The sequence below is a fragment of the Parasteatoda tepidariorum genome, chromosome 8 (genome assembly GCF_982258835.1).
Source record: "Parasteatoda tepidariorum strain Cologne lab strain chromosome 8, Ptep-v5.0, whole genome shotgun sequence".
NCBI lineage: Eukaryota > Metazoa > Arthropoda > Arachnida > Araneae > Theridiidae > Parasteatoda > Parasteatoda tepidariorum.
Genome location: NC_141762.1, coordinates 86,057,282 through 86,083,112, shown reverse-complemented (window position 1 = coordinate 86,083,112; position 25,831 = coordinate 86,057,282). Strand labels below are relative to the sequence as shown.

Sequence of the window (25,831 nt, the reverse complement as noted above, 5' to 3'; positions counted from 1 at the left end):
CAAGTTTAAATATATATGAGTATATATTTGAACTTGTTTTGTAACAACTGATCTTAATATACATTTTTTCAATTGTTGTAAAAAACATGCTCATTAAGAATTGCAAATGAATATGTAAGTGAGAAAGAAACGAAAATATTATCAAAATCTATCCACTCAATATTAATAAAAGATAGACTAAAAATGTCAAAACCTGTTTGATTGGAGGTCAGAGGAATGTAGAAAAGGGATTAATATGAAGAACTTTCTATGTTGGCAATCAAACTGATGATGTTTTTCTTTCCCTCTTCTTTACTAGTGATTCGATAAATTTTGATATTGATTTTTCTCAATTATATATTAATTTGCGGCTCTAATGTGTATACATAATAATAACGTCTAATGTGTATATGGTACTCTCTGTATAAATTTTTCATTTTGCAGCATGCTCAATCGAGTATATTGTTCTGAAGGCATGAATCAAAATTTCTGTAAATAAAGTAACAGCATTTTAGCATAGGGAGGAAATAAACTTCCGCAAAGTTTAAATGTTGTTTTCTTAACAATGTTTCCCTTACTCACAGACACAATAAATTGTTTCTGTGTGCATCAGATTTTCTTGGAAATTTAACACCTCATATTAAATAACCCAGTTTCTGTAGCAGATAGAATTTATATTGATTGAATTTATAGTTTTTTAAAAATTAAATGTGAGTACTTAATTTTAAGGAAGTCCCGATTTGTCATTTACTGATGAAATTTTATAAATGCAATGAAGAAAATCTATATGTAATTTAGTTTTGCACACAATTGAAATTTTTCTAGTGTATCCTAAGGAAAATTGAAGGATTTATTATGTATCCAAGTGGAAAAAAACCCTTTAAAGCTTGTTTTAACTATACACTTTTCAATACAAAAAAATGCTGTATTTTTCTAATATTAATGAATTTTACCGAATTCTGTTCTCTGTTATGTATTTTATAAAATAATGTGAAATTATTTTTTTTTCCTTTTTAAAATTTGACCACGGCTATTAGCTACCAATTTGTATCGTTTTGTAAAATGAACAGTCCTTAAAAAAGAGCTCTGTACACTTGGTTTATGAATAGAAAATGTAAAACATGAATCATTAATAACTTTTGCATAGAGTATATTTATGAAAAATGTCTTGCCAAATATTGTATGCACTGCATTATAACCTGTGTATTGCACTCACCTTTTCTCTCTGTAGTTGTAATTAATGTCAATTTTTTGTATGTTTATCGCTAAACTTCTGAAGAAGTTGCATACTTATGTACACAGCAGAAATGTTGTCAGCATCCGTTTGAATCTGTCCCAGTGATTTATGAAAGGAGCTTAAATAATCATTAGTGATTAGCCAGAAGTATTATGATCAGACAATTGTAGTGGAATGAAGACACTTTTGGATAGTTATTGTGTCAATTTTATTCTTTTATATACTAACATCTAATCGTAGTTTTGATTGGTAGATAGTAAACTTTGTATTTGTTACTAGTAGTGATATTATTTTCTAGTTGTTTGTCGATTTAAAAGAGCTGAATGTCTATTTTTTATGCAGTGCCGATATTCATGTGATATATTGATCTATGCGACATGTTCTCGTTATTTTTTGAAGAAGAAAAATGATAAAAATTATTCTTCCTTGAACATGCTGTCTGGTTATTTGACTTACTATTATACAGGGTGTGTAAATTAAGTAATGAGACTGGCGAGGCTGTGTTTGATATGGCAATCCTATCGATATTTTACAGTCCAGCGACCTTTAACAATTTGTTCTCTTTTTTGGAGATCATTCACTTGGTTGTGGGTGGTCACAATTACAATGCAAGCCTTTGTTTGTTTTAATATTTGTTATCCGAACATTACCCGAATTTAAGAATTAAGTTTTTTTTTAATTTGAGAAAATGTCAAACGGGAGAGTGGGTCATTAAACGCCAGTAGATTGGAAAATCGCATTCTGGACCCACTAAATTTGGAGAAGTGGTTTGTCAGCCTTATATATATTTCAGTGCAAGTGTGAACTCGGTAAATTTATATGGTTTTTCATAACCTAACTATCTACAATTACCTTAAAAATATCCTGTTTTCAAAAATTTTCCTGTTATCAAAAATTTTTTTTGGCAAAAGAAATGAATTAGTTTTATTCTTATAGGCGCGTTACTACTGAACACTCCAGCCCGTCAATATCATGGGAGCGAGAAATAGCGGGCGAAAACTCACCCCGTCATTTTCACGGGAGCGAGAATAATTAATTATAATAATCATAATTTAAAAAGTAATGCAATGTAATGCATACTCCTAACTATTAATTTAGAAATAATAATTATATCATGAACTGGAACACGAAACGTTAGAATAGATATGCATGTACAGCTTGAAGTTAACAAACTTGTATTAAGTGTAGATTATTTTTATTCATGTTTCACTTGCTTTCTAACATACACAGTTTAGTTCAAATTTCAGTCCAATTATTTCCTGTCTCCTTATTTCAATTCAATGCTTTACTGAAATTGATAGTTTAAAATAATATGATTGGTGGAGTTACAAAATTTTTATTGCTCGAGCTTTCTGTGAGTATTTCTGCTTTGAAGTCATTTATTACATTCAGCAACAGCAGTAACAGCGACCGCTTCTTGGTTTTTCATGTTGTCTTTTGAAAAGTTTTTCCAAACAAGGTGCATCAAACATAACTTTTATACCTGGAAATAAAGTTTATAAAAAATTAATTTTGAAAGAACGAAATCGTGAGACAATGAAGTTTATACTGGACAATTTTATTTTATTTTACGAGGGTTGTAAATTAAATAGTGGCAACTTAATCTTGAAACTCACAGAAGGGCGGGCATGCGTAAATAGGGTATGGGTGGGGTGAGGTGGCGCTATTGTCGATTTGTAGAGTGCATAAAACAGTCGATTTGCTTAGAATGGTAGTTGTTGCGTGGCGTTAAATTGAGGAGTTTCGTTTCCATCGCTCTAAAGCATGTTGTAAAAAGGCTTAATGACGAAAAAAGACGAGATGCTTGAACCCATCGTGCTACTGTCCTACACGGTAAAACATTTGCTCCACAGGCTTCCACTAATCCTCGATAGCATTCTGTTGCATTTTTGCAACGGGCAACCTCGATTGTAAGCCACGACCGCTGATCACCTTTTGAAAACATGCTTTAGAGCGATGGAAAAGAAACTCCTCACTTTAACGCCACGCAACAACTACCCTTCTAAGCAAATCGACTTTTTTTTGCACTCTACACATCGACAACAGTGCCACCTCCCTGCTCCCATATCCAATTTGCGCATGCCCGCCCTTCTGTGAGTTTCAAGGTTAAGTTGCCACTATTTAATTTACAACCCTCGTATATCGCGCTGAGCAGCCGACCCAATTCTGAACTTACGACTATCTATATTAAACTCCGTATCCTTGTAATTTTAAACCCTACCTAGAAGACAAGGGAACTCCTGGATTAAGGATTGGGACAAACTGCCTTCTTGGAGGGCTTTTTTTGATAGAACTAACCAGCATTTTCGTGACACCGAGAGGAAAACCACCCATGGTTTCCCCGACGGCAAGAGCATTCTAACCCATGATCCGTCTTCCACTGAGGGTATTTGACGCCAACGGATAAATTTGAACAGCATTTAGCAGTGTCAAATTCAGAGGAGAGATAGAGCACTTACGAAAATTGCAGGGCAACACAACGCCCTATTATGAGTTATATGGTCGTGCGTACTTCTCTAAACTATGTTTGCTAAAATTGTCGCAAGATGGATTAAAATTAGGCCGGAAATAGGTGTTTAATCGTAATTTATTTATTCTGGTCATCATTATTGATATGCTCAACAAGTTAGTCGTCGAACCTGCGAAAAAACAGCTAGATCTGAGCAATTTTTGGCTAACATTGTCAGAAAACAAAAAATAATTTGAAAAATAAAAGTAGCGTTTTAAATACGCACGAGCAGCCAGTTTATAAAAAGGAAGTACGCCTTGTGCGTACGAGGACATTTCTTCCTATGAGTTGCTTTGCGATTCTCAAACCTTATAATTTACCCTACCTCCTCTCCAAGTTTATAAAGCTGTACTGAATCCCCACGTATATCAATAATTGTTTTTGTTAAGTATTCTGTACTTTTATTGTGATACGTTTTGGGTTATTTCTGTGAAAAAATTATTATGAAAATGTTTTCAAAATTCCTTATCAAAAGGTCAATACAACATGCAATTTCCAAATGGAGAACCCGTTTAAAATTAGTGATCAAAACAGTTAGGAGAGGTAATAAGGATTATAAGAATGGCAAGGGGCGATAACATCGTTTACCGAATTGGGCGTCTCCCTAATGGACTAGTTGTTCGTGTGTATTTGATTCGGTACTTATATAAATTACCTTAATTTTTAGATTTTATCATTGTCAAAACTGATTGATGATCAATTTGTCAAGGTGGTCACCAAATTATTAAATTATGATGAAACGACTACACCTGAACCTAATTGAATGCGATTTTCGACAATTGTTAAGGGAGAAAAAATAAGGATAATTTGATTAAATTAAAATCACCAGCCTATAAGAGGAGAGCAACAGACTACTAGTGATAGACCGGAGACTCTTAATGTATCGTTTCTACGTAAATACACTACTGGCCATTAAAATTGCTACACCAGGAAGGTGACACACCACGAACGTGAAATAAGCAGGACGGATAAAGCATGTTGTGGCATGCAAATGATTAGCTTATCAGCGCACTCATACAAAGCAGGCGGTGGTAGCGACTCCTACAATGTGTATAAAAGAAGAGATTTGACAGTAAGTTCCTCATGCAGAAATTGAATTTGAGCGTTGTTCTTGGGTAAAATTTTTTTTTGTTACGCCTCGTGTAAAAAGGAGAAATGCCTACCAGCACGAGTCTGCGTTTGATTGAGGTCGAATTGTGGCCTACCGTGATTGCGGTTTATCATACTGAAGTATTGCTGCTGGCGTTGGTCGAGATCCCATGACTGTTAACGGAATATGGAATCGATGAGTTCATGACGGTCATATGGAACGCCGTGCAAGATCTCAGCACCCCCACCCCATCAGTAGCAGCCGAGAAGACAGACATCTTATAAATATGACCTTAATTTGATCGTACGGCTACGTCACGAACCTTGAGTTCATAAATCGAGTCATTTGCAAGTGTGTCAGCACGAACAGTTCAACGACGTTTGCAGTAGCAATGCGACCATGGCTTCGGCTACCCTTGACGCTGCATCACAGGCAGGAGCGTCTTCAATGGTGTTATCAACGACCAACCTGGATGCAGGAATGGCATGACGTCGTTTTTTCAGACGAATCCAGAGGTTCTGTATAGAGCATCATGATAGCCGCATCCGTGTTTAGCGACATCGTGAAGAACGCCCATTGGCAGCTTGCATTCGACATCGTCATACTGGCCCATCACTTGGAGTAATGGTATGGAGTGCCATTGGATACACGTGGCGATTGCCTCTTGTTCGCATTGCCGGCACTTTGAGCAGCAGCCGTTACATTTCTGATGTGTTAGGCCAGTTGCTTAGCCTTATTTTCGAGGCCCCCGTAACGCTACGTTTCAGCAGGACAATGCAGACCGCATGCTGCCCGCACTGTCCCGACCTTTCTTGACGTAGAACATGTTCGCCTGTTGCCCTGGCTAGCACGATCTCCTGATCTCTTACTAATTGAAAACGTCCGATCAATTCTTGCCGAACGACTGGCACGCCACCACTTGCCAGTCACTACGATCGATGAATTGGGTCATAATGCTGAAGCTGCATGAATGCTGTACCCGTCCATGCTATCCAATCTCTGTTCGACTCGATGCCCAGGAGAATAACTGCTCTTATTGCTGCCTGGGGAGGCTGCTCTGAGTACTGATTCCTCAGGATCTATACGTCCAAATAGCTTGAAAATTTAATCACTTGTTCTTCCAACTACTTTCTATAACTAAAAAATCGGCGCACCAAGAAGTAATCACCCGATTGCTTTGAAATTTCGTATGCATCAATGTTTCGAACAGATATGACTGGAATGATGCCGACTGGGGACGTATAGTCTTTAGCGACGAATCCTGCTTCCAACTGTGTCCTGACGATCATCGAAGACGTGTTTGGAGACGTACAGCGCAAAGGGCGGATCCTGCCTGCACTACTGCACTCCACACCGGCCCTCAACAAGGCATTATGGTCTGGGGTGCCATTTCCTTTGACAGCCGGACCCCTTTGGTCGTCATTAGAGGTACACTTACTGCACAGCGGTACGTCGACGACATCCTAAGACCTGTTTTGCTACCGTTCCTTTTGCAGCGCCCTGAGCTGGTTTTTCAGCAGGACAATGCCAGACCACATACGGCACGTGTTGCTATGAAATGTCTGCAAGCTTGTCAAACTCTTCCTTGGCCTGCCAGATCACCAGATCTCTCTCCCATCGAGCATGTCTGGGACATGATGGGAAGGCGATTGCATCTGGCACGGAATGTTGATGACCTCGTTCGACAATTGGATCGAATTTGGCAGGAAATACCGCAAGACAGTGTTTCCCAAACTTATGACTTTTGTGTACCCTTCGTAACGCTGTGTACCACTAATAAGAAAATGAACGTATTTTTTACTATAAAAAAATTGCAATAAAGTTAAAAATCACAACTGACTGTTGATACCACTAATTATTAACTGTTAACTATGCAAAAAAATAGCCAATAGAAAAATACATAATCATAAATTTTCATGGCTAGCTTTATTTTTAAATAAAAAATTTTGAAATTTTCGTTTGTTGCAAGATATTTCGCATAAGAACACGTAACCCCGCTAAACTGTTCCCGTACCCCTGAGGGTACGCGTACCACACTTTGGGAAACACTGCCGCAAGAGACCATCCGGGAGCTTTATCGGTCTATGCCACGCCGTGTGGCAGCTTGTATCCAGGCTAGAGGGTCAACACCTTATTGAACTTGTCACTGTAACTCTGCAATAAATTATTCAATTGTTCTGAAATTTTAATAATTTATTATTCTGTATATTGTCTTCCTATCCACCAATTTTCGTTTCAATCGGACATTTCCTTCTTGGTGCTTCGATTTTTTTGTTTTAGAGTGTTTAATGTATGCGCCCAATAAATATCATTCTGTTATTTGCATTCTTTCCTGGTGTAGCAATTTTAATGGCCAGTAGTGTATTTGCCACAAATTTTGCTGATAATATGTTAACGGGCAGGGAAGAGGTTGAACTGATTATGTTACGTCGTAGCAGGATCAACTAACCGATTGTTTAAAATTGGTTTAGTTGGCCTTTAGCTAATGAGAAGAAAGCACATCACGTGCTCATTACATCACCCTCCCAAAAAATCAATATTTTGAGTGTAATTAACGAATTAGTTTAACCCATTTAAACCACCGCATTTTAAACTTAGGTACTGTCTTTCACGATTATATGATTCAGCCTAGCTTAGTTCTGTATGAAACGTCCTTTATTCTGTACTGATTATTCTACACATTCTATTTCGATTTTACGAATTTGAAAATACACATCGTGAAACAGATAACAATCGTGTCGAACAACGCTCTCAACCGAGTCGAAGAAACCGTACTGTCTGTCTAACTAAAAAACTCCCTTCATTAGTAGTCTGGAGCATTGTCGGTAACTATGGTTACGATGGTAAAATTTTTTTTGGTGTAAGAGGTAAACATTTAAGATAAACGTCGATTCGGGTTGGCGAGAGAAGTATTGAAAACTCTTCTCTTTAAAATGTGATTTAACAGGTTTCCATCGCAGTGAACAACCCCAGAGTCTGTGGTAGGAGTTCTTTTGTTAGACAGACAATAGCGCAGCGCAACAAAAAGAAAACCAACTAGGAAATATCAAAATTGCTCAATGTCAGCAAGGAGGGCAGAAGTAAGAATTATTTAAACAATGCGGAGGATACACATTACAGACACAAGAGGGAGGGGTATTTAAGCATTCTTCCAGTTTCCGCCTAGTTGAGCCTAACTTAGCGGAGGAAGTTTTGAGTTAAAATAATTCCCATTTGTGTTACAAAACAGAATAAATCCCACCTTCGGTATCCATCAGCACTTACAATGGTAAACTAGACTATAATTGGATTCCAAATATGGATCTCCCTTCATCTGTCACGATTCTAAGGACACTTTATTTTAGCACTATGATCAGTAAGGGTTAGGAAATGTACACAAATCAACCAGCATGATTCCCATATTGCTGTCAAGTTCATCTTCTAAATGTTGTACTAGGCCATCATCCAGATGTTTTTAATCTTATTAAAACACGAAACTAATAGAACATATTATTACCTGGTGTATAACTTTGTTTATCTTGCATGGATCCATATTGTTTGTGATGCATGACTTTCCGATCGCAACATGAGTTGCAGCAAGGTCGGGACTTTTTAGGTGGAATACAGCATTTTCGAGGTGAGGGTGGACAGTACATCTCCTCTTCATCGCATTCTCGACCTGATAGAGATAGGGGAAAAATGCAATAACTAAATGACGTCACTAAAATAACGACATTCAACATGAAGCTAAATAAGTATAGTGCAAAAAAATGGACTACTTTGAATAACTTATGATCTAATGATCTTAACTTTTGATTAATGAATTTTAAAAAAGTCGAACATTTAAAATTTGTTTTCTCAGGAACTATTCAACCAATTTCGTTAAAATTTAGTATTTTACCATGTAAAATTGCATACTTTAAAATGATCTGAAAAATTGTATATTTCAGATCATTTTAAATTGTCTATTGAAATTTTTTTTACTATTATTAAATAAAATATTCAATATTTACCGAAATGCTGACCAGGTGGCCGAGTAGTTAGCGTGTTTGACTGCGGAGTCATTGGCCGCGGGTTCGAATCCTGCTCAGGGCATGGATGTTTCTTTCTCTCTCTGTGTTCTATGTCCTTTCTTCTTTGTGTGAATGTGACCCGCCCTGTAAACGGGTTTGTGGTTGTGTGACGAGGGCGACGCTGCTCCACCGCCGTGGCTTCGCCACAGGTGCCCACTGGGTAACGAGAAGAGAGTAGCAGTTCTGGCACGTCTGTGGCCAATGGGACAAACCCCAAGTGCCAGCCATTTAAAAAAAAAATTTACTGAAGTTTATTTTTTTGCATGGAATTATCTTTGGATAAACGAATTTTATAATTGCGTGCGAATTTTTTTTAATTCATTTCAATAGTTCTTGAGATATTGCGAAAGACGCATAGTGTAAAATTAACATTACGGGATCTGAACTTAGAATCGCACCGGTGACTAAACTATGGGAACAATATTTCCCATTTGCGGCTACCTAGATTTATTGAAACTTAACTGGAATAAGGAGTGTCTATTAGATATATTTGTCAGTTTACCACCACTGTTTATAAATGGTAGAAAAAAATATATACTAGCTCCCGTGACGACTGCCTTTATATATTTCAATAACTATTGTATGTTTTTAAATTGATTTTCAAATCACTATTGGGATTAAGAACAATATTGGAAGGATTAAAATCCTTTATTAACGAGTTGATTAGAAAATGAAGCTTGGAGGTTGGAGGCGGTTCCGAGCTGAAGTTGAATTTATTTCAAACCTACTAGGCATTCATTCATTCATTACCCTCAGACATTCATCTGGACCTGCGGTGATGACTATTGTAACGAGGTATGACTATTTCGAGTAGGGGTGAAGGGTCACTGTTTTGGAGTGATTTCGGCGAAAGAAAGGGAATCTCTTTCTTCGGACTATTGTGTTAGTCTTAGAATGAAGCCACCCTCCCTAAAATGCGCCATTCTTGCTATGTACATTTATTTACAAAAACGCTAAAAATATACTTTAAGGCGGTGATTACGTAACACTTTCTATGTGATTCATGAGCTGCAGATTATTTTTATTCTTCTTTCTTTTGTTCTTATCTAGATTAGCTAGTGCATGTGTATTGAATTTAAAAAAAATTTATGACCTAAGCACATCTCCATGAGATTTAGAGAAAGCAATACAGGGAAATTTAATAAATAAATTAAAAAATTTAAAAATTAATTACTTAATTAAAATAAATAAATCGAAGAGATTTATTTTGTTTGATTGCACTTTCAAAAATAGTATTCAGAAAGTAAATAAGTTGAAATTAAAGTGCAGTTGAATGTGTCGCAGGCTAATTAAATAGTAGTTCGATCGGTCGGCGCTCGGTAAGCAGCTGCCAACACTTTGCAGTGTGCCAGGCTAACAGTAAAAGTCCTCAGTATTTTCTAATCGGCCTGATGCTTCATTTCACTTAGCCTATGGATGGCGTTTTCAATATAAATGTAAACGATAACAATCACAAGCTCAATACCTGCTCTAGTTCCGGTTATAAAGTTTGCAACTGCTTACTACAGCTTATTTTGCGAGGCGATATTTTCAAACGGATCATTTTGTTGTCAATAAAAGAAATAAATTAGATAATTTTTGAGCTCAAATCTGCCATATTTCATAAGATATTAATGTTATTAAGTGATTCTGGTGAGTTTGAAGTGAAAATTTGCTTTAGTTATTTATAGATATATTGTTAAAAAAAGTGACATGGTAACTAGGTTTTGAATCACTCGCTTTTTTAGCAATCCTGGTTTGGTTACTGTTTATTCTTGTTGCAAGCTGTGCACCATCTTACGTTAGTGTTAGCACCTTCAGCATTGTAAACACAAGTATTGTTAGCTTTGTAAACACAAGTAATAAGCAATTAAATACAACGTTTGCAAGAATCTCAAAACGCAATGATCACGTTGTGAGTCAAATGGCTTTAAAATACACCGGAAACAGTAACCCGGAAGTAAAGGCGGTATGGAACTTGCAACGTTCCCTAGTGTGGATGTGGAAAACACCATCCATACACATAATAATTTCATTTCATTTATTGCTCAATTAGCTTGATTTATTTCCGGCAGTTAGCAATAAGCTCAGGGTTGTGAAAGCTTATTGTAAATAGCTTTATCAAAAATTCATAGCACACCTTGGCGAATTTAGTCTGTTTGAGTGATTCTTTGACCATTTCCTAATCATTTATACAGAAATCAGCATCTTGCATGGATACTCTTGTAAAAACAATGCAAATTTGTATGCATCATACTAGTTTATAATATAGCATTCAGTATTGAAAGACTTACCTGCATATCCTTCAACGTAGACATAAGTTGGACAGACAAAATTCTGTCGTCCAGCCATTCCTTTTCCGAAACCCTTGTTGTTCGAGTATTTTGGAAGTTTGTAAATGCATTCATCACGTCTTCGACATTTTCGGCAGCAGGAATCGCAGCAGGACTTCTTGCAGCAGTCGACGTACTTGCTGTTGTGCCAGTGATCACCCTGGTATGCGTTATAGTACGTTCCCCGCTTTCGTTCCCCGTACCGCACATCAGACAACCTTTCTCTCAAAAGATCTCTCGGTCGTTGTCTGATGATCTGATGCGTAGCCTTGCCGTAGCTCTCTCCAAAGTGATTAGGTAGATCTGGACAAAATCCAGTATAGCTGAAAAATACAGAAAATGTAACTCTCTTTTTCCGTTTAGTAGGTGATATTACACGACAAATTTTAAAACAAAAATTTTCTCTTAGAAATTTAGTAAATTTCAGTTTAATTTGCTGTCCAATTTGCATGGAAACTTTTTTCCTCAATGCCCACCTGGATAATGACCTAGGTCATACAGGCATCTGAAGGGCAGATTTGTTGGCCACTCTTTCAGGGGCACCATATAATGTGGGCCAACGTTGTTCCCACAGTAAGGACAGATAGTGCAGAGAAGGAAAGAACATCCATGCCTTGCCCGGGATTCGAACCAAGAACCTTTCTGATGCAAGGGCAGTTCCCTAACCCCTACACAGGCCGGTCGGTATTTGCATGTAAATCAGCTACTTCATTTAGGAACTTGGGAATTGGAACCTTTACATTTTTCATCGTGATCATCCTGACTGCACTACCACAAATGATCTAGGACCATAAAAGATTTTTTTTATATAATTTAGGAACTGAATGACTCATTCATTAAAAATCATCATCTCTCAAATTCATCTCTATTAAGCCGATTTACTCATTCCTCCATTCACAAAAACATCGAATTATCGTCGTTCATTAATGCATGCCTTTTATCATTGTCATTGAACCCTGATACAAGTGGATGGCTGAGACAACGTGTGTCTTTGAGATCAATATTTTTTATTTTTAAACTTGGCATATCATTCACGAGCTGCTCTTCAGCTATGGAACCCTCTCCATACTCAGCACAAATATCATAAGCAGCTTTTGCAGTCTTAGAACCTCGATTAAAAGCAAAAAGAAAGAAGTGTCGAAAATGCTAATTTTTCTCAACTTGATATTCCATTTTAATGACCTGAATATCAACTCGAACGAATAAAAAATTAAATAAAAACATTTCGGTAGAGCAAAACATCCACTTTCAAATGATCTAAAACATTTTATTTTATTTTATAAACGGCCTTGACTGGTAGACACATTTTTTGTTCACCTCCGTAGCTTGCTTTGAACTCGAACCAGAAGACAAAGAAACTCCTGGATCACGCATTGGGGCAAGCTAGACTTCTGGACTGCCTTTTTAATGGAGCATTTTGCTTTAAATGAAGAGGACCCCACGAAAACCTCCCTCGGTTAGCTCAGTGGCAAAAAGATTAACCTGTGATTAGTCTGTCACTGTGGATATTTAACGTCAGCAATGTGGTCGGAGTGAGCCGGCCGCAGAATTCGAATCGATACTTTATTGTTGAGATTAGAGCTTGGGTGAGCCACCTCATTGGTAGACAAGCATTGTTTCTCTGAGGGGAGTATTTATTTTTTAGATTTTAACATTTCACTCTTCACTTAATGTTTTTGGGATCTGAAACATTATACCGAAAATAAGCATTAACATTTAAAAAATAAAGTGGAAACTTGGTTGTCAACCCAATAACCACGCCGAACTAGTCGAAATATTGGTAGATTGGTAAATTTTTTGGTTGATTGATTTTTATAAAAATATCTTTCAGATGTTGGATAGTTGTCAGATTTCCACATGAAAATAATGCCTAACTACAGATTTAGCGAGTACCGAATATAGTAGATGGTAATATTTATAAAATATTTAACTGAATAAAGTGGTAAAAATTTATTTGTTTAATACAAATGTTAGGCAGCTGCAGGTACAACTATCTTATTTAAATTGTGGCAACAGTTAAATTTTATGAAAGAAATATTTTTAAATTCTCATTGAATGAAATACATTATTTTAACAATTAAATTATATAGGATTTTATAAGCAGCCACCTTATTTTAAGAATTTAAAAATTATAAAAAAATAAAAAATGCTGTATTTTGTATTTTAAATGAGTTAGTACTCATAATAGTTCAAACTGTAATTTAACGTATTAGGAATGCAAAGAGTTAAATTAAAAGGTATCTAAAATCAAAACTACATTTGTTCTGTTCTTTTTTTCTATAACTATTTAAAGAATTTCTTCTATCAATTATAAACACATTTGTATGTTTTCAAAGGTCACATATTAAATATAACCATGCTGGAAATATTCTTAAATGAATTTTTGACTATGTAATGCCATTTCTTTTTCTCTTTAGGATGGAATTTATCATTAAAATTATTGAGAACAAAACGTTATAAATTAACTTACCCAGGAATGTAATAAATATAATCTTTCATACTATTGCTAAAATTGTTTAATCTTTTTGCTAAAATTTAAAATATGTAACAATTTGGAATAAGAAAATAAATCTAAATTAATTTGAAAATTTCAAAACATTCTGCTGTTCATTTTTAATTTGATATTTCTATGACTAATGTTTAATATGCAGCCATGCTGATGCCGTCTTTATACTTTTTTCTTCATAATGAGCGCATTATGAAGAAAAAGGTATAAAGACGGCATAAAAAAGTATGAAAATTAGTAAATGAATGAAATATAAACAGGGCTTGTTGCATTGACACGCAAATAGTTATAATGAGCTTTTGCAAATTATAAATGGCGTTTTCCTTAAACAACATTTTTCAGACTAGCATATGCGATAACTTCTGTACTTTTCAATAGATTTTGACAGCATGTACAAATGCTAGCATAAGTTACACAGTACGTGTCTTAAATCTGAACACATCTTCTGAAAGGTTTGATTTTGTATTTAAGTAAATCATGATCAATTTTTTTTTTGTATTGTTATTGATGAAGTAACGGAGTTTTTTTTATAATTTTTTTTTTAAACTTCGTTTTTTAACTCTAAGAGGGTCCAACCAATACCTCCTTGAAAAGAGAAGGCCTCAGCTCGGGTCAGCAGAAACAAGAAATTCGATCTCTTAGTAGTCCAAACGTAATGACATCTTTCGTATTTTATCTAGGGCTAACCCAGTAAACCGAAGAAAAATGTAGACGGAGAAAAAGGTACCGGAAAAAAAGGTACCGGTAAAAAAGGTCCCTGGAAAAAAAGGTACGGAAAAAAGGGTCCCTGGAAAAAAAGGTCCCGGAAAAAAAGGTACCTCCATAGGGAAAATCTGTAGGGATATTTCCCCTCTCGCTTTCTGAGCAGCATGAATGCTTCTCGCTGTTTCAATGAATATTCTTTTTATCTGTTAAGGTCTGGTTTCTTAGGACAAGCGCCTTATCTGGGCGTCGGCGTGACGTCAACGTCCCGCTGACGCCAACAAAATACTGGTTTGTTAGCTCAAGGCCTGGTTTCTTAGAACTAGCGCCTTATCTGGGCGTCAGCGGAAAGTTGACGTAGAGCTGACGCCAAAAAAATACTTTTTTGTTAGCTCAGCGTGAGCAGTTGGTCCAACGCAGACATTATCTCTCATTGCGCATGCGTTAATAACGTAAACAAATATTTATTTTGAATTTATATTGATTTTGTTATTGTCGACCAGTGTTTTAGAGAGCAAATAATGACTTTGTCCAAGAAAAAACACATTATAGCTGAGCTAAATGAAGAGTGCTATGTTTAATGAAGAAGCTATGTTTAATATCAAAATCAAAATCTTGGCTGATTTCAATGTGCTGTTGGATGTTGTCCGCCATTGCTTCTGTGGTTAACGTCACGTTGTAATCCAACTGCAGTTGAGTTGGACGGCAATTGTAGTTCAAGATGAGCGTTCGATGACGTATACTATCAAGCTCACAAATGGACCAATCAAAGGTTAGCGCTGATTTCCAGCTGACGGCGTCCTGTCCTAAGAAACCAGGCCTTTATAATTCAGATTAGGTCATTGAGGTAAGGAGAAGGGTAAGGGGGGGGGACTTATGGGCTGGTTGTATTACGCTTTTTTTTAAAAATTTATTTCATTTATTTATTCTTCTTTGATTATTTTTTAAAGCGGGAAGATACTGTTTAAATTTTTCAATAATGTTTTACTTTTTTTTGTAATTTTTTTAAGTGAAAAATGTGTTATTTTCTATTTTAAATTATATTTTGTGAAGAAGTTGCTAATGTGAGGCTTAAAGTAGCCAATCGGGGAAGTTGGGAAGATTTATGTGTTGGATGTTTATTCGTGATTGGAGGTGAAAGTATTGGTCCTTTTTAATTAGTTGAAAACGCGCGACACGAAAAAAGAAAAAACATGCACGGTACAGCAAAAAGCTCTGCAATCTAATCTTCTCATTTCAAATATTTTCCCCTACAGAATTTTCCCTACACAGGTACCTTTTTTACCGGGACCTTTTTTTCTGGGGACCTTTTTTTCCAGGTACCTTTTTTTCCGGGACCTTTTTTTCCGTACCTTTTTTTCCGGGATCTTTTTTTCCGTACCTTTTTTTCCTAGAACCGAAGAAAAAGACTCCCTTTCTCACGCCGACCTGAGCCAAAACCTCTCCTAAACAATGACCCTACACCCCTATTTGAAATAGTTATACCTCGTTGCCATAGTCACTGCCACGGGTTCAGACGAATGGCAAGGAGAGTTCTTACTTTAGACAAACTATAAATTGATCCATGCTGAGGCCTTCTTTCTTCTAGGAGGTGTTGCTTCACCCCCGACTCACTATCGCTCAACAGCCCTCGGACTAATGCTTAAACAGTTTTTTTTCAGATGGCTTCGCTCGCTTTTTCCACTTTAGTCTTGTTTAATACACCAACTTTAATACATTTTATACTTGATTTTAAATTGTATTAGCAGTTACGCAAACTGCCCGCTTTCACTTGACAACATGCTTTTGGGACAGTATGTTCACAAATGTAGCGAACATAATATTAAAAAAAGTTATAATTTTAATAATATTAGTAACAATTGACTTTTTGAAAATTTCGCAATAGTTTATAGTCCTTAGACATCAATATACAGTGAAATTGACTTGTATTTCAATATATTGATGTATTCAATATATTGAAGTATTAATGAGATGCAATTCTTCCCTCATGTTATACTTAAAATTTTAGATATGTAGCCTTATTAATTTAAAGATGATGATTTTTTTTGTTGAAGAAAGTAATTTGAATAAAAATAATGCCTACATAAAATTTCAGTCAGTAGTTATTAATTTTGGCAGACATAATCACACAAATGACGTTCGCAAAAATAAAATAATGCAAACAAAAGCATTAATGTTTGATTTTATTTACTTTAAAATACTTAGATCCCAAAAATTCTATCGTCGAATTGCAGCATAGTTGCCGAATCTCTTTTTGAATGAAATTATAAGTCTTATAGAAAATACTTTCCCGCATTTTATGAAAATAAAATTGAAAAAGCACCTTTTTCAAACCCAATAAATCATAGCCTAGTTTCTAATTTGGTGTAAACATATTCGTCATGAGCTTGAATACAATTTTGGACGAACAAAAAACATGCCAATGCATTGACTGTATGAAAGATTATCCTCTGTTAAAACCGCTTTTGGAGAAATTTTGTACTGCAGATCCAACTGGTAAACATATTCTTTTTAAAAAATATTTTTTGCATAACTTTAATTCCAGTATTCTTTTTTTTTCTAAATATTTTAAAAATTGTCAAACAGCAATTGCGCCTCGATTACTTTTGAATATACTGTAACCCCATCTTAATAAATGTTGAATTTATTATAATATCTCTTCGAACACTAGTGCATCACTAATTAACCTTAGTTGGTGCATAATAATATAATAATATTCGTTAAGATATTTATAAGTGTGTGCTATAATTTATAGCTGTCAATTTTAATGCGTTCAATCTTCACAATATACAGTGCGCCCCGGACCAACCTGAATAACTTTTGATCTAATGATCGGATCTTCACGGGTGACCTCAAATATCCTAATTAATTAGCGCAGAAGATATTTTAATTTTCGAAATCAGACACAAAAATGTACTTTCTCTGAACAAACAAACTTTCTTTCGACGCATTCGGACTTCTAGCCCCCAAAATAGAGAGGGTAGCAGCAATCTGGCAAATATGAACCAAATAGTTTGGTTAAGAGAGCGCTCCAAAGTTTGGACTGTCAATTTTTCTTTTTGCTTTTTTCGCTACATCTCGAGAACTTTTTAAGCAAATTGAAAAAAAAAAATTGCACACAAATAAAATTCATTTACCAAAAAATTATTTCACTTAAAAAATAATTTTTAGTAAATATTTATTATCTTTTATTGTTCTGTTTACTAATAGTCTATAATCTTTACTAATAGTCATTTGTTTAATAGCAACAAACGAACGCAATTTTAAAAGTCTAATCTATAATAAAATTAAGTTTACTAGCAGTTTAGGAAACAGATTTGCTGTTATACCAAAGCAAAATATTTTTGTTCATGTAAAAAAAGAACTTTAATCAGTTTCATTTATTTATTATTCGAAAAACGAACCATGTGATAGTCAGTTCAGAAAACGTGTCCGAATATTAACTCTTTTAAAATACAATTATTTGTCAAATGTAAAAACGTAAGGTTAAAAGCCGTAATTTTTGATAGATTAAAGTAAATACATAAATCATTTGCTTCAATAAAAAATTTATATTATTTTGTCGCTTATATTAATTTTTCCACCCATATATGAATTATTTAGCCATTTCATACCGAATTATTCTAGGCATTAAATAAAATAATTAAGGAACTATTTGATAAATTAACATAAACAACGAAATTAATTTGCAACTAAGATGACTGCATAATTTTAGGCTGTTCTACGAACCGAATAACAAATAATTCGGTGATAGGCAAATAGCCTCGAACAGAAATAGAATGTTCTGTAAATTGAGCCCCCTCATTAAAATAATCCCATTTCTTAAATAAATAAAAGGAGAATATTTGATGTTCGTTACGCCCAAAAGATAAAAAAAAAATGCGCGTTCTTTGTTAAACTTCCAGGATTGCATAAGAAAAACACCCAAATTCTTAAAATTCAATATATTTAATTACTTCTATTTAATTACTTCAAAACTAATTCGAAAATTCAACCGTCGGGCTACAAAAGCGGGGGTCCCGTAGTGGACTGATCGTCAAGACACGGTTCCCAGCAGATCACCGAAGTCAAGCATCACTGGCTACGGTCAGTGTGCGGGTGGGTGACCACTTGGATCAGCCTGTGTAGGGACAGAGGGTGTGCGGTATGGGTTCTTGTTAAACTGTTCTACCGTAAAGTGCTCGACTTCGCGTGCAGGGCGTCGGGCTACCGAAGCGGGTGTGCCATCCCCTCTGCAGAGGATCAAAATTGCGATAGCATGTCTTCGGATCATCCTCAGGGATGTTTCCCAGACCGTCGCCAATAGCCCATTGTGCAGCTCTAGTGCAAAGGAAATGAACAACAACAACAAAAGCAGGGGAGTCATCACTTCTGCAGAGGATCAAAATTGCGATGGCCTGTCTTTGGATCATCCTCACTGATGTTTCCTAGACCGTCGCCAATAGCTCATTGTGCGGCTCCAGTACGACGTAAATAAAATACCTACCTACCGAAACTCCAACAAAGTGTGACGAGTTACCCATTTACTGAGACATAAGAGCACGTGGGTGCTAGAGAAATTGATAAATATTTAATAATAATTAGTATTTCCTTACTAATTAGTTTCCACTAAACTGAATTACGTGCATAAGTTTCTTCAGTATGAAATTAAATTGATAATTTTATTTTTCAATTTCGTATATTTGCTTACATTAATAACCAAACTGTATAGTTTGTCTATAGTAAGAACTCCCCTAGCCATTTGTCTGGATCCGTGGCGGTGACTATGGAAACGATGTATAACTTTTTCAAGTGTTGGGGTCACTGTTTATGACAAGTTTTGGCTCGCGTCGGAGAGAGAAAGGTAATATTTGTCTCTGGTCTATTTAGTTAGCCCTAGAGTGAGAGACTACCCTCCCTCAAATGCGCTATTTTTGTTTCCATAGCAGCAGACGGCCTCAGATTTTGTGGCGGGGGGAGTTCATACCGTAGACAAACTACACTTAACTATTCATATTTTGAAAATCTCTATTGCCATAAAAATATCGCGAGGGGTTTTTGAAGATGGGCTGATTGGCGTCGTATCTCCCCATTTCTGATGAAACGGGCTTGTTAGTATTCTAAAATAAAAGCTTTATGATGAGTGATTGAAAAAATAGATTTTTGATTGGCAAAGAGAGGATTAGATTTGTTGTGGATGATATATGAAATGTGAAGTAGATACCTGAAATAATACTTTTGCATATTTTTTTTCTTCCCATCGTTAGTTGAAAAAGTTACATTAACGTATACTATTGACTAATCTCTTTTGTGCTTTTGGAAAAGAAGAGAGAAATGAAATTTCGGAAATATGCTGAATGGCCAGACAGAATTTGCCGAATTTTTAAAAAAAATCTTTGGGAGGTCACAGCGGTCTCCTATCCCGACTCCCCCCCCCCTTGATTGGGTGCAAGGGAAAAATCGCTTAATAATCTAGACGTGCGGTTTTGTTCTGGGTGGAGGCTAATTGTAGGGCCCAACTTAGCCTAATTGGGGCCCGGGGCAAAAACTTCTTTTGGGATCCCCTCTGCTTAAGAAATGAAGAACCGAACTTTATGGAGGTATTTAAATTTTTCACTCATTATACATATATAACAAGAGAATTGACTGGAACCAAAAATAGCTATTAAGTCCTTCCTCCAAAATGGTCAGACGAAATATCGTTCTGTCCATTTTATTGATTTTCTATCAATTTTATGTGACGAATGCAATTTTCCGATTATTAACTTTGTCATCTAGCTGCTGCAAAAAATTCATATCCTTGCCGACATTAGCGCGGAATTCAACTAAATTTTCGGAATTATGATGGCTCAATGACGCCAATCATAAGCTTGTATTTTTGTAAACATATCGCCTTTTGCGATATGTAAAAATACAGGCTTTTGATTGGCCAAATTTGTCCATCGTAGTTGTGAAAATTTAGCTGAATTCAGCACTAGAAAGTCATGGATTTACGAAATTATAGATTTTTTGGTGTTCATAAGATAGATTAATGAAGAAGCTAACATAAAAAGTGACGGATTTTACACTGTACTGATATTTTGTTTAAAAAAAAGTTCATTAAAGAAAGAAACCTAAAATAAACTTTCTATTCCATTTTCGGGCCCCCTCTGATGTAGGGGCCGGGGCAACTGCCCCGTATGCCCCTGCCTTTGTCAGGCTCTGGCTAATTGCATTAATAACAATATTTGTTTTGGTTGCTTGAGGAGGTAGTCCTAAAATTAAATAAATAAAAAGGATGGAAAAAGTTGGCGGGATTTGCCACCAGCTCTATGCATTTTAGTTAGGTAATTAGTCGCATAAAGTTCATTTTCTCTGAATAAAAGAGGTCGATTCTTGGTGTTTTTGTTCTTTTAAATACAAACCGTAATCTGGGTATATTTGTAATTTTTAGATTTTGGACCTCATTATAAACTTAAAGAATAGCTATTTCGATATAAAAATAAAATAAAAACGGTGTTGAAATATTTCTTAATCGGCATTTAAACATTTTTGAAGTTTTTCAAAATTATACGGGGAGAACACGCGCTCCTACGCACCTGACGAGAGGTCTATGATTTTCATAGTTTGAAGTATTTTCGTATAAAATGTCATATGATTTGGTTCTCTATTTGAAGAATTATACACAAATTGTGCTTGATATTGCTTCTGAACTTTTGGAAAATCCGAGCAACAGCTCAAAATTTAGTCAAAGTGTTACATTTTTTGTTCTGCGCTCTGTGTTTTAATGGTTTGTTCTACATCCATTCTAGAAAAGAGGGAACTACTACGACACTTGTACCATGCTAAGCCATTTGTAAAAGACTCGTGGACGAAAGACTGGAAATCGATAACTCACAGAGATTATAGTTTTCGCCCCTACGTCTGGTCATCGCACTTTCCTGAGAGAGTTCCCATAGAAGAATTTAGAGAGTTCGTTTGCAAGAAATGGTGCCAGGAACCACACAATCCTTATCTGCCACGTGAGTTAATAATACTAAAAAAATAATGCACGGTACAGAATGTAAATAAATCAGGCAAAACTCAAATTTGGAATAAATTTAAAGAAAATTGCAAACACACGTTCATCTCATGAACATAAAAAGGAGGTTCAGAAAATATCTTCATATTCCAAGCTTTGTTTCTGCATTTCGTTTTGAAAAAAAAAAAAAAGAATATAAATTTGGAACTTATTTTTAGCTAATTGGATTATAGGAACGTATAATTAGATTCAAACCATATATATATAATTAACTACTCAGCATGATTTTAAGTTGCACAGAGGATTTGAATGCTATAATCGATTTTTTATCGTCGTTATAGCATAGTTATTAATCCCAGACAAATTAGTTGCATCCATAACATATTCAAATTTTTGAACACTAATGGATTTGCCAAGCGTTTTAGTTGCGCACCGCTCACACCTCTGATCTGAAGCTGATGGTTGTGCGGGCTCGATCCGAATCCGACTTGAGACAACAAAGATGCGTGTCATATCTGTCTTAGAGAGGAGGTTTCAGATTCGATTCTAACCTTGTCATTTGAAAGGCATTGGAATTACGAGGAATTGAAGTAATCTCCATGTGTTAGGTGACCAGATTTATAAATTATGATTTGAGGGCAAATCACTGGAGCGTTCTCGAAAATTTTTACGATTTGAGAACGCCCATATATTTATGAAAAATAATAATTTATCAAGCATTTTTTCTAAAAAATTGATAACTAATATCAGGTGCAGAACCATTTTCATCAAACTTGATTTCATTACTGAACAGTTTTGAAATATTTTATATTTGAACACACGTTAAATAAATGAGTACATAATTATTTATTTTTTGTTGCTGAAATTATTTTTAGACGAGTATGGACTTTTCATCACTTAGCAAGGTGCTTTTGATTTGCTTTCATTTGAGTTCCCTTGAAGACAAAACTATCCCGTTTAAATAAAAACATGCGCACTTCAGACTTGCTCGATATTTTGATATATTTTTTGATATGATATGATTTTTGTGATATACACTGCATATAAAAGGAGATTATACGTTTTCGGAGAAATTCGAAGACATTTCAGGACGCATAATAAAATTTGGAGACATTTTCTGTCTTCAAAGAGTATGAAAAATTTTGAGGCCATCAGGGACTGTCCTCAAGATTTGAAAACGTCTTGTCATCTTAGCTTAGACAAAAGATGGCTAAGTTCGCGATCGCAACGCTCGAATAAGCCATCTGGGGAGAACACCAGTTCCATGTCTTGACCTCCCCCCGTCCCGCAGTGGACTGATCGTTAAGACACGGTTCCCAGCAGATCACCGAAGTCACGCATCACTGGTTGCGGTCAGTGTGCGGGTGGGTGACCACTTGGATCAGTCTGCGTAGGGAGCGAGGGTGTGCGGTATTGACTCTCGTTAAGCTGTTCTACCGTAAAGTGCTCGACTTCACGTGCAGGTCGTCGGGCTACCGAAGCGGAGGTGCTATCCCCTCTGCAGAGGATCAAAATTGCGATGGCATGTCTTCGGATCAGCCTCAGGGATGTTTCCCAGACCCTCGCCAATAGCCCATTGCGCAGCTTTAGTGCGACGTAAGTGAACTACAACTTGATCCTCCCCCTTCCCTCTCCTCCTCTTCTTAGTTGTATGGGAATGCACTGCGATATTTTCCCCTTTCTCAATATTATTTTTCGTATTTAACCGTAAAAAAAAAATTCCCACGACTCTTTCTTTTATAACTATGTTCAATGTTGTTTTCTGTTCCATGAAGTTTTTAATCTATATGAAAATCAAGACAGAGACTAACGTACTTCCTTAGTCTAAGACTCTCCACACTCTAATTGTGAAAGCGTGCGAAGTGCTGCCATAGGTAGAGTTCTGCTCGACGCCACCTGTAGCCCATTTCGATCGCCAATGCTTGACCACGATGGTTTTTTTGTTGTTGTTGAAGTTATATTGTCTAGTGCCATCGTGAATAGCGTTCTCTCTTGAAAATGGAGAGTTCATTGTTTTGTCATAAACTGCTCTAGCATGGCCGCCTTACGTTAAACGAACTTCTTAAAAGAGATTGTCTTAATATTATGATATAATGTTTGGTACCACTTAAGCTGATCTTTTATTAATGTTCACTCTGTTTGTTCAGCGGATGCTTATTCTACTCCTCCTGTGCCGAATTTGTTCGAAGAACCATGGAGGGCCATATATAGTGAACCCCGAAAATGTGAGGGAGCCCACATTCAAGACTATACTTGGAAGAATGACTATAGACCACATGGTCCATTTCCGGGATGGTGTTTGAAAGGTGAGATTTAGTATTTCACTTAGATAAACAAAAAAATACAGAGGCAGAAAGTGCCAATGAAAAGCATATACTGTTTTGACAATTAGTGATCTTTTCATTTTGTGACGTAGCAAAGCGAGCTTACAGCCAAAATGTAAATATTTGTCTCAACTTTGTTCGAAATCCGAGCAAATATTGCTTTTGAAGCAGACACGCTCCTCTACAAACATTTCTCGTTGCGTAGCAAAACTGGTTGAACTTCTTTCCAGGCTGGCTTCGAATAATAACAAAACTTTGAGGCAAATATTTACAGAGAAAACGAAATAGTTAAACTCGCTCAATTCTAGTGGCCCACCCACGATAGTGGAAGAATGTTCTACGGCACATTAAAAAAAATAATTCTCGGAGAAAGAACTTATTTAATGAATTTATTAATAATTTCAATAGCAAATCTCATTATAGAAGAAGATAAAAAATGTGTTTGGCAACAATCAGAGAGAAGAATAACTGTGGGGAGTGAGTAGTTATCGACAATGTCAACCTTCCTCTATGAAAAGGTACCCCTTCATAGAATCGAGTTAACATGTCTTATGTACTTGTGAATTGAAATTATATTTTTGTAGTGGTAGATACAGTACTCTCTCACCAGAATTATAGGTGTAGTAGAATTCGATGAACGGATACCACTAGTTGATTTACTGCTGTTTTTTTGTGAGAAGCCGGGAGAGCTGCATTAAGATTACCGTACTTTTTCTGATCGTGAGATCTGTAATAAGTTCAGGGTCGTGATTGTTCCTGTGTTGCCATTAGCAGTCGAGTGCAGGCCGACGATGTGTGTGATCGAGTCTGGGTAGCAACAGCGCGAGGAGGTGGATAATGTTGCAGACACAAGTAGCAAATCAACTGTTTAATGGGTGGATCATCCATCGAAGTAGGCTTGTTCAAATCATAGTGAGCGTTTCTGCCAAGGTAGGCGTGTTCACATCCCGTTCGGGTCACCAAGTGGGGAGTGAGTACAGAGATGCCAACTGCTCCGGACACGCCAAAATGATTTAAAAAACGGTAAATAACTACAAAGTAAATTGTGCAAATATTTGACTCATTTTACTTGCTTTTTAAAAGGTATAGCATAACATAGGTATACGAAGTGGGGAATTATATAAGCATACGAATTATTTAGAAATAGTGGAGGATGAAAATCTTACTAAATTGAATTTAATAAACCAAGAATCACAATTGATAAACTACCACTTTAAAATATATATTTGCTGTCCGGAGCAAGTTTGCATCTCTGCGAGTAGTTATCGATCATGTCAACCATCATCTATGAAAAGAACCATAAAATTAGAGTTAACATGTCTTATATATTAGTGAATTGGAATTATATTTATGTAGTGGTAGATACACGAAGAGTTTAAAAAAGAAATGAAAGCAAATAATGATCTTCATTTCCAAAAGTTAGCGCATAGACTTTAAAAATTAATTTACTCTAAAACGTCTTTTTACTAAGCTCCTCAATTATGTTCTCAAACAATGAAAAACGTTTTTTGATTAAGTGTCACGTTTTTCTCAATAAATTTATTTTTCGAATTGTAATAAAAATGCTTTATCAAGTATTTCAAGTCAGTTTTTAAAAACAGAATACGAAATCATTTATTAAATATTTCTTTTGTAGGGGAACCACCAGACTTCGCAAATTGTGACAGAGGCTAAAGAATATTATAATTTCAAGCTGAAATAGAGTTGAAAAATAAATGTTTACTCAAATAACTACTAATTCTGGTACTTGAGTTTTTTCTTTTCTTTTTAATTTTTTTTTCTGTATAAGGTCATTAAGCTACTTTGCAAAACGTTTTTACTAAATACAAAAGAGAAGGCGTTTTTGAATTTGGCTAAGAATTCGTCAGCATCATTTTTAAAGCTTATCAGAAAAAAAGGAAATAAAGTTATTACTCTGATAAATTTTGAACGGTTTGTCGGATTTTCATTCTGTAAAGTGTTAAGGTAAAACTTCTTACCTTATGTTTAATAGTTAACTGTGATCACGGGGAAATGTGGCTATTTTATAAAAAAAAACCACAAACATACAATATTATATTTTATTTTACTTAAAGCTTTAATGGAAGATGAAACGACTGTGCTAGAAGTGAAAGTTAAATTTTGAAACAGATGCTTAGTAA

At 35.7% G+C, this 25,831-nt stretch overlaps 2 protein-coding genes across 2 annotated transcripts; one reads left to right on the top strand and one right to left on the bottom strand.

The window, feature by feature from the left end:
• Positions 1 to 2,396: 2,396 nt before the first annotated feature.
• On the bottom strand, positions 2,397 to 13,804 carry LOC122269852 (uncharacterized). The gene is made up of 4 exons (XM_087169249.1): positions 13,650 to 13,804; positions 11,141 to 11,502; positions 8,312 to 8,473; positions 2,397 to 2,699 (listed from the first exon to the last, which is right to left on the bottom strand). The coding sequence occupies exons 1-4, from the start codon at positions 13,676 to 13,678 to the stop codon at positions 2,605 to 2,607; spliced, it is 648 nt and encodes a 215-aa protein (XP_087025375.1). The 5' UTR covers positions 13,679 to 13,804; the 3' UTR covers positions 2,397 to 2,604.
• Positions 13,805 to 16,567: 2,763 nt separating this feature from the next.
• On the top strand, positions 16,568 to 25,455 carry LOC139425580 (uncharacterized). The gene is made up of 4 exons (XM_071180869.2): positions 16,568 to 16,883; positions 21,158 to 21,367; positions 23,514 to 23,672; positions 25,327 to 25,455. Exons 1-4 carry the CDS (start codon positions 16,769 to 16,771, stop codon positions 25,362 to 25,364), a joined length of 522 nt encoding a protein of 173 aa, XP_071036970.2. The 5' UTR covers positions 16,568 to 16,768; the 3' UTR covers positions 25,365 to 25,455.
• Positions 25,456 to 25,831: the final 376 nt, after the last annotated feature.

Excerpts from the sequence above, each read along its gene's own strand:
- LOC122269852 (XM_087169249.1), bottom strand. The coding sequence starts at position 13,678 with ATGAAAGATTATATTTATTACATTCCTGG. Across the intron at positions 11,503-13,649 it reads TATATTTATTACATTCCTGG|CTATACTGGATTTTGTCCAG; the intron begins GTAAGTTAATTT and ends TGTATTTTTCAG. Across the intron at positions 8,474-11,140 it reads CTACGTTGAAGGATATGCAG|GTCGAGAATGCGATGAAGAG; the intron begins GTAAGTCTTTCA and ends TATCTCTATCAG.
- LOC139425580 (XM_071180869.2), top strand. The coding sequence starts at position 16,769 with ATGAGCTTGAATACAATTTTGGACGAACAAAAAACATGCCAATGCATT. Across the intron at positions 21,368-23,513 it reads ACACAATCCTTATCTGCCAC|CGGATGCTTATTCTACTCCT; the intron begins GTGAGTTAATAA and ends CTGTTTGTTCAG. Across the intron at positions 23,673-25,326 it reads TCCGGGATGGTGTTTGAAAG|GGGAACCACCAGACTTCGCA; the intron begins GTGAGATTTAGT and ends TTTCTTTTGTAG.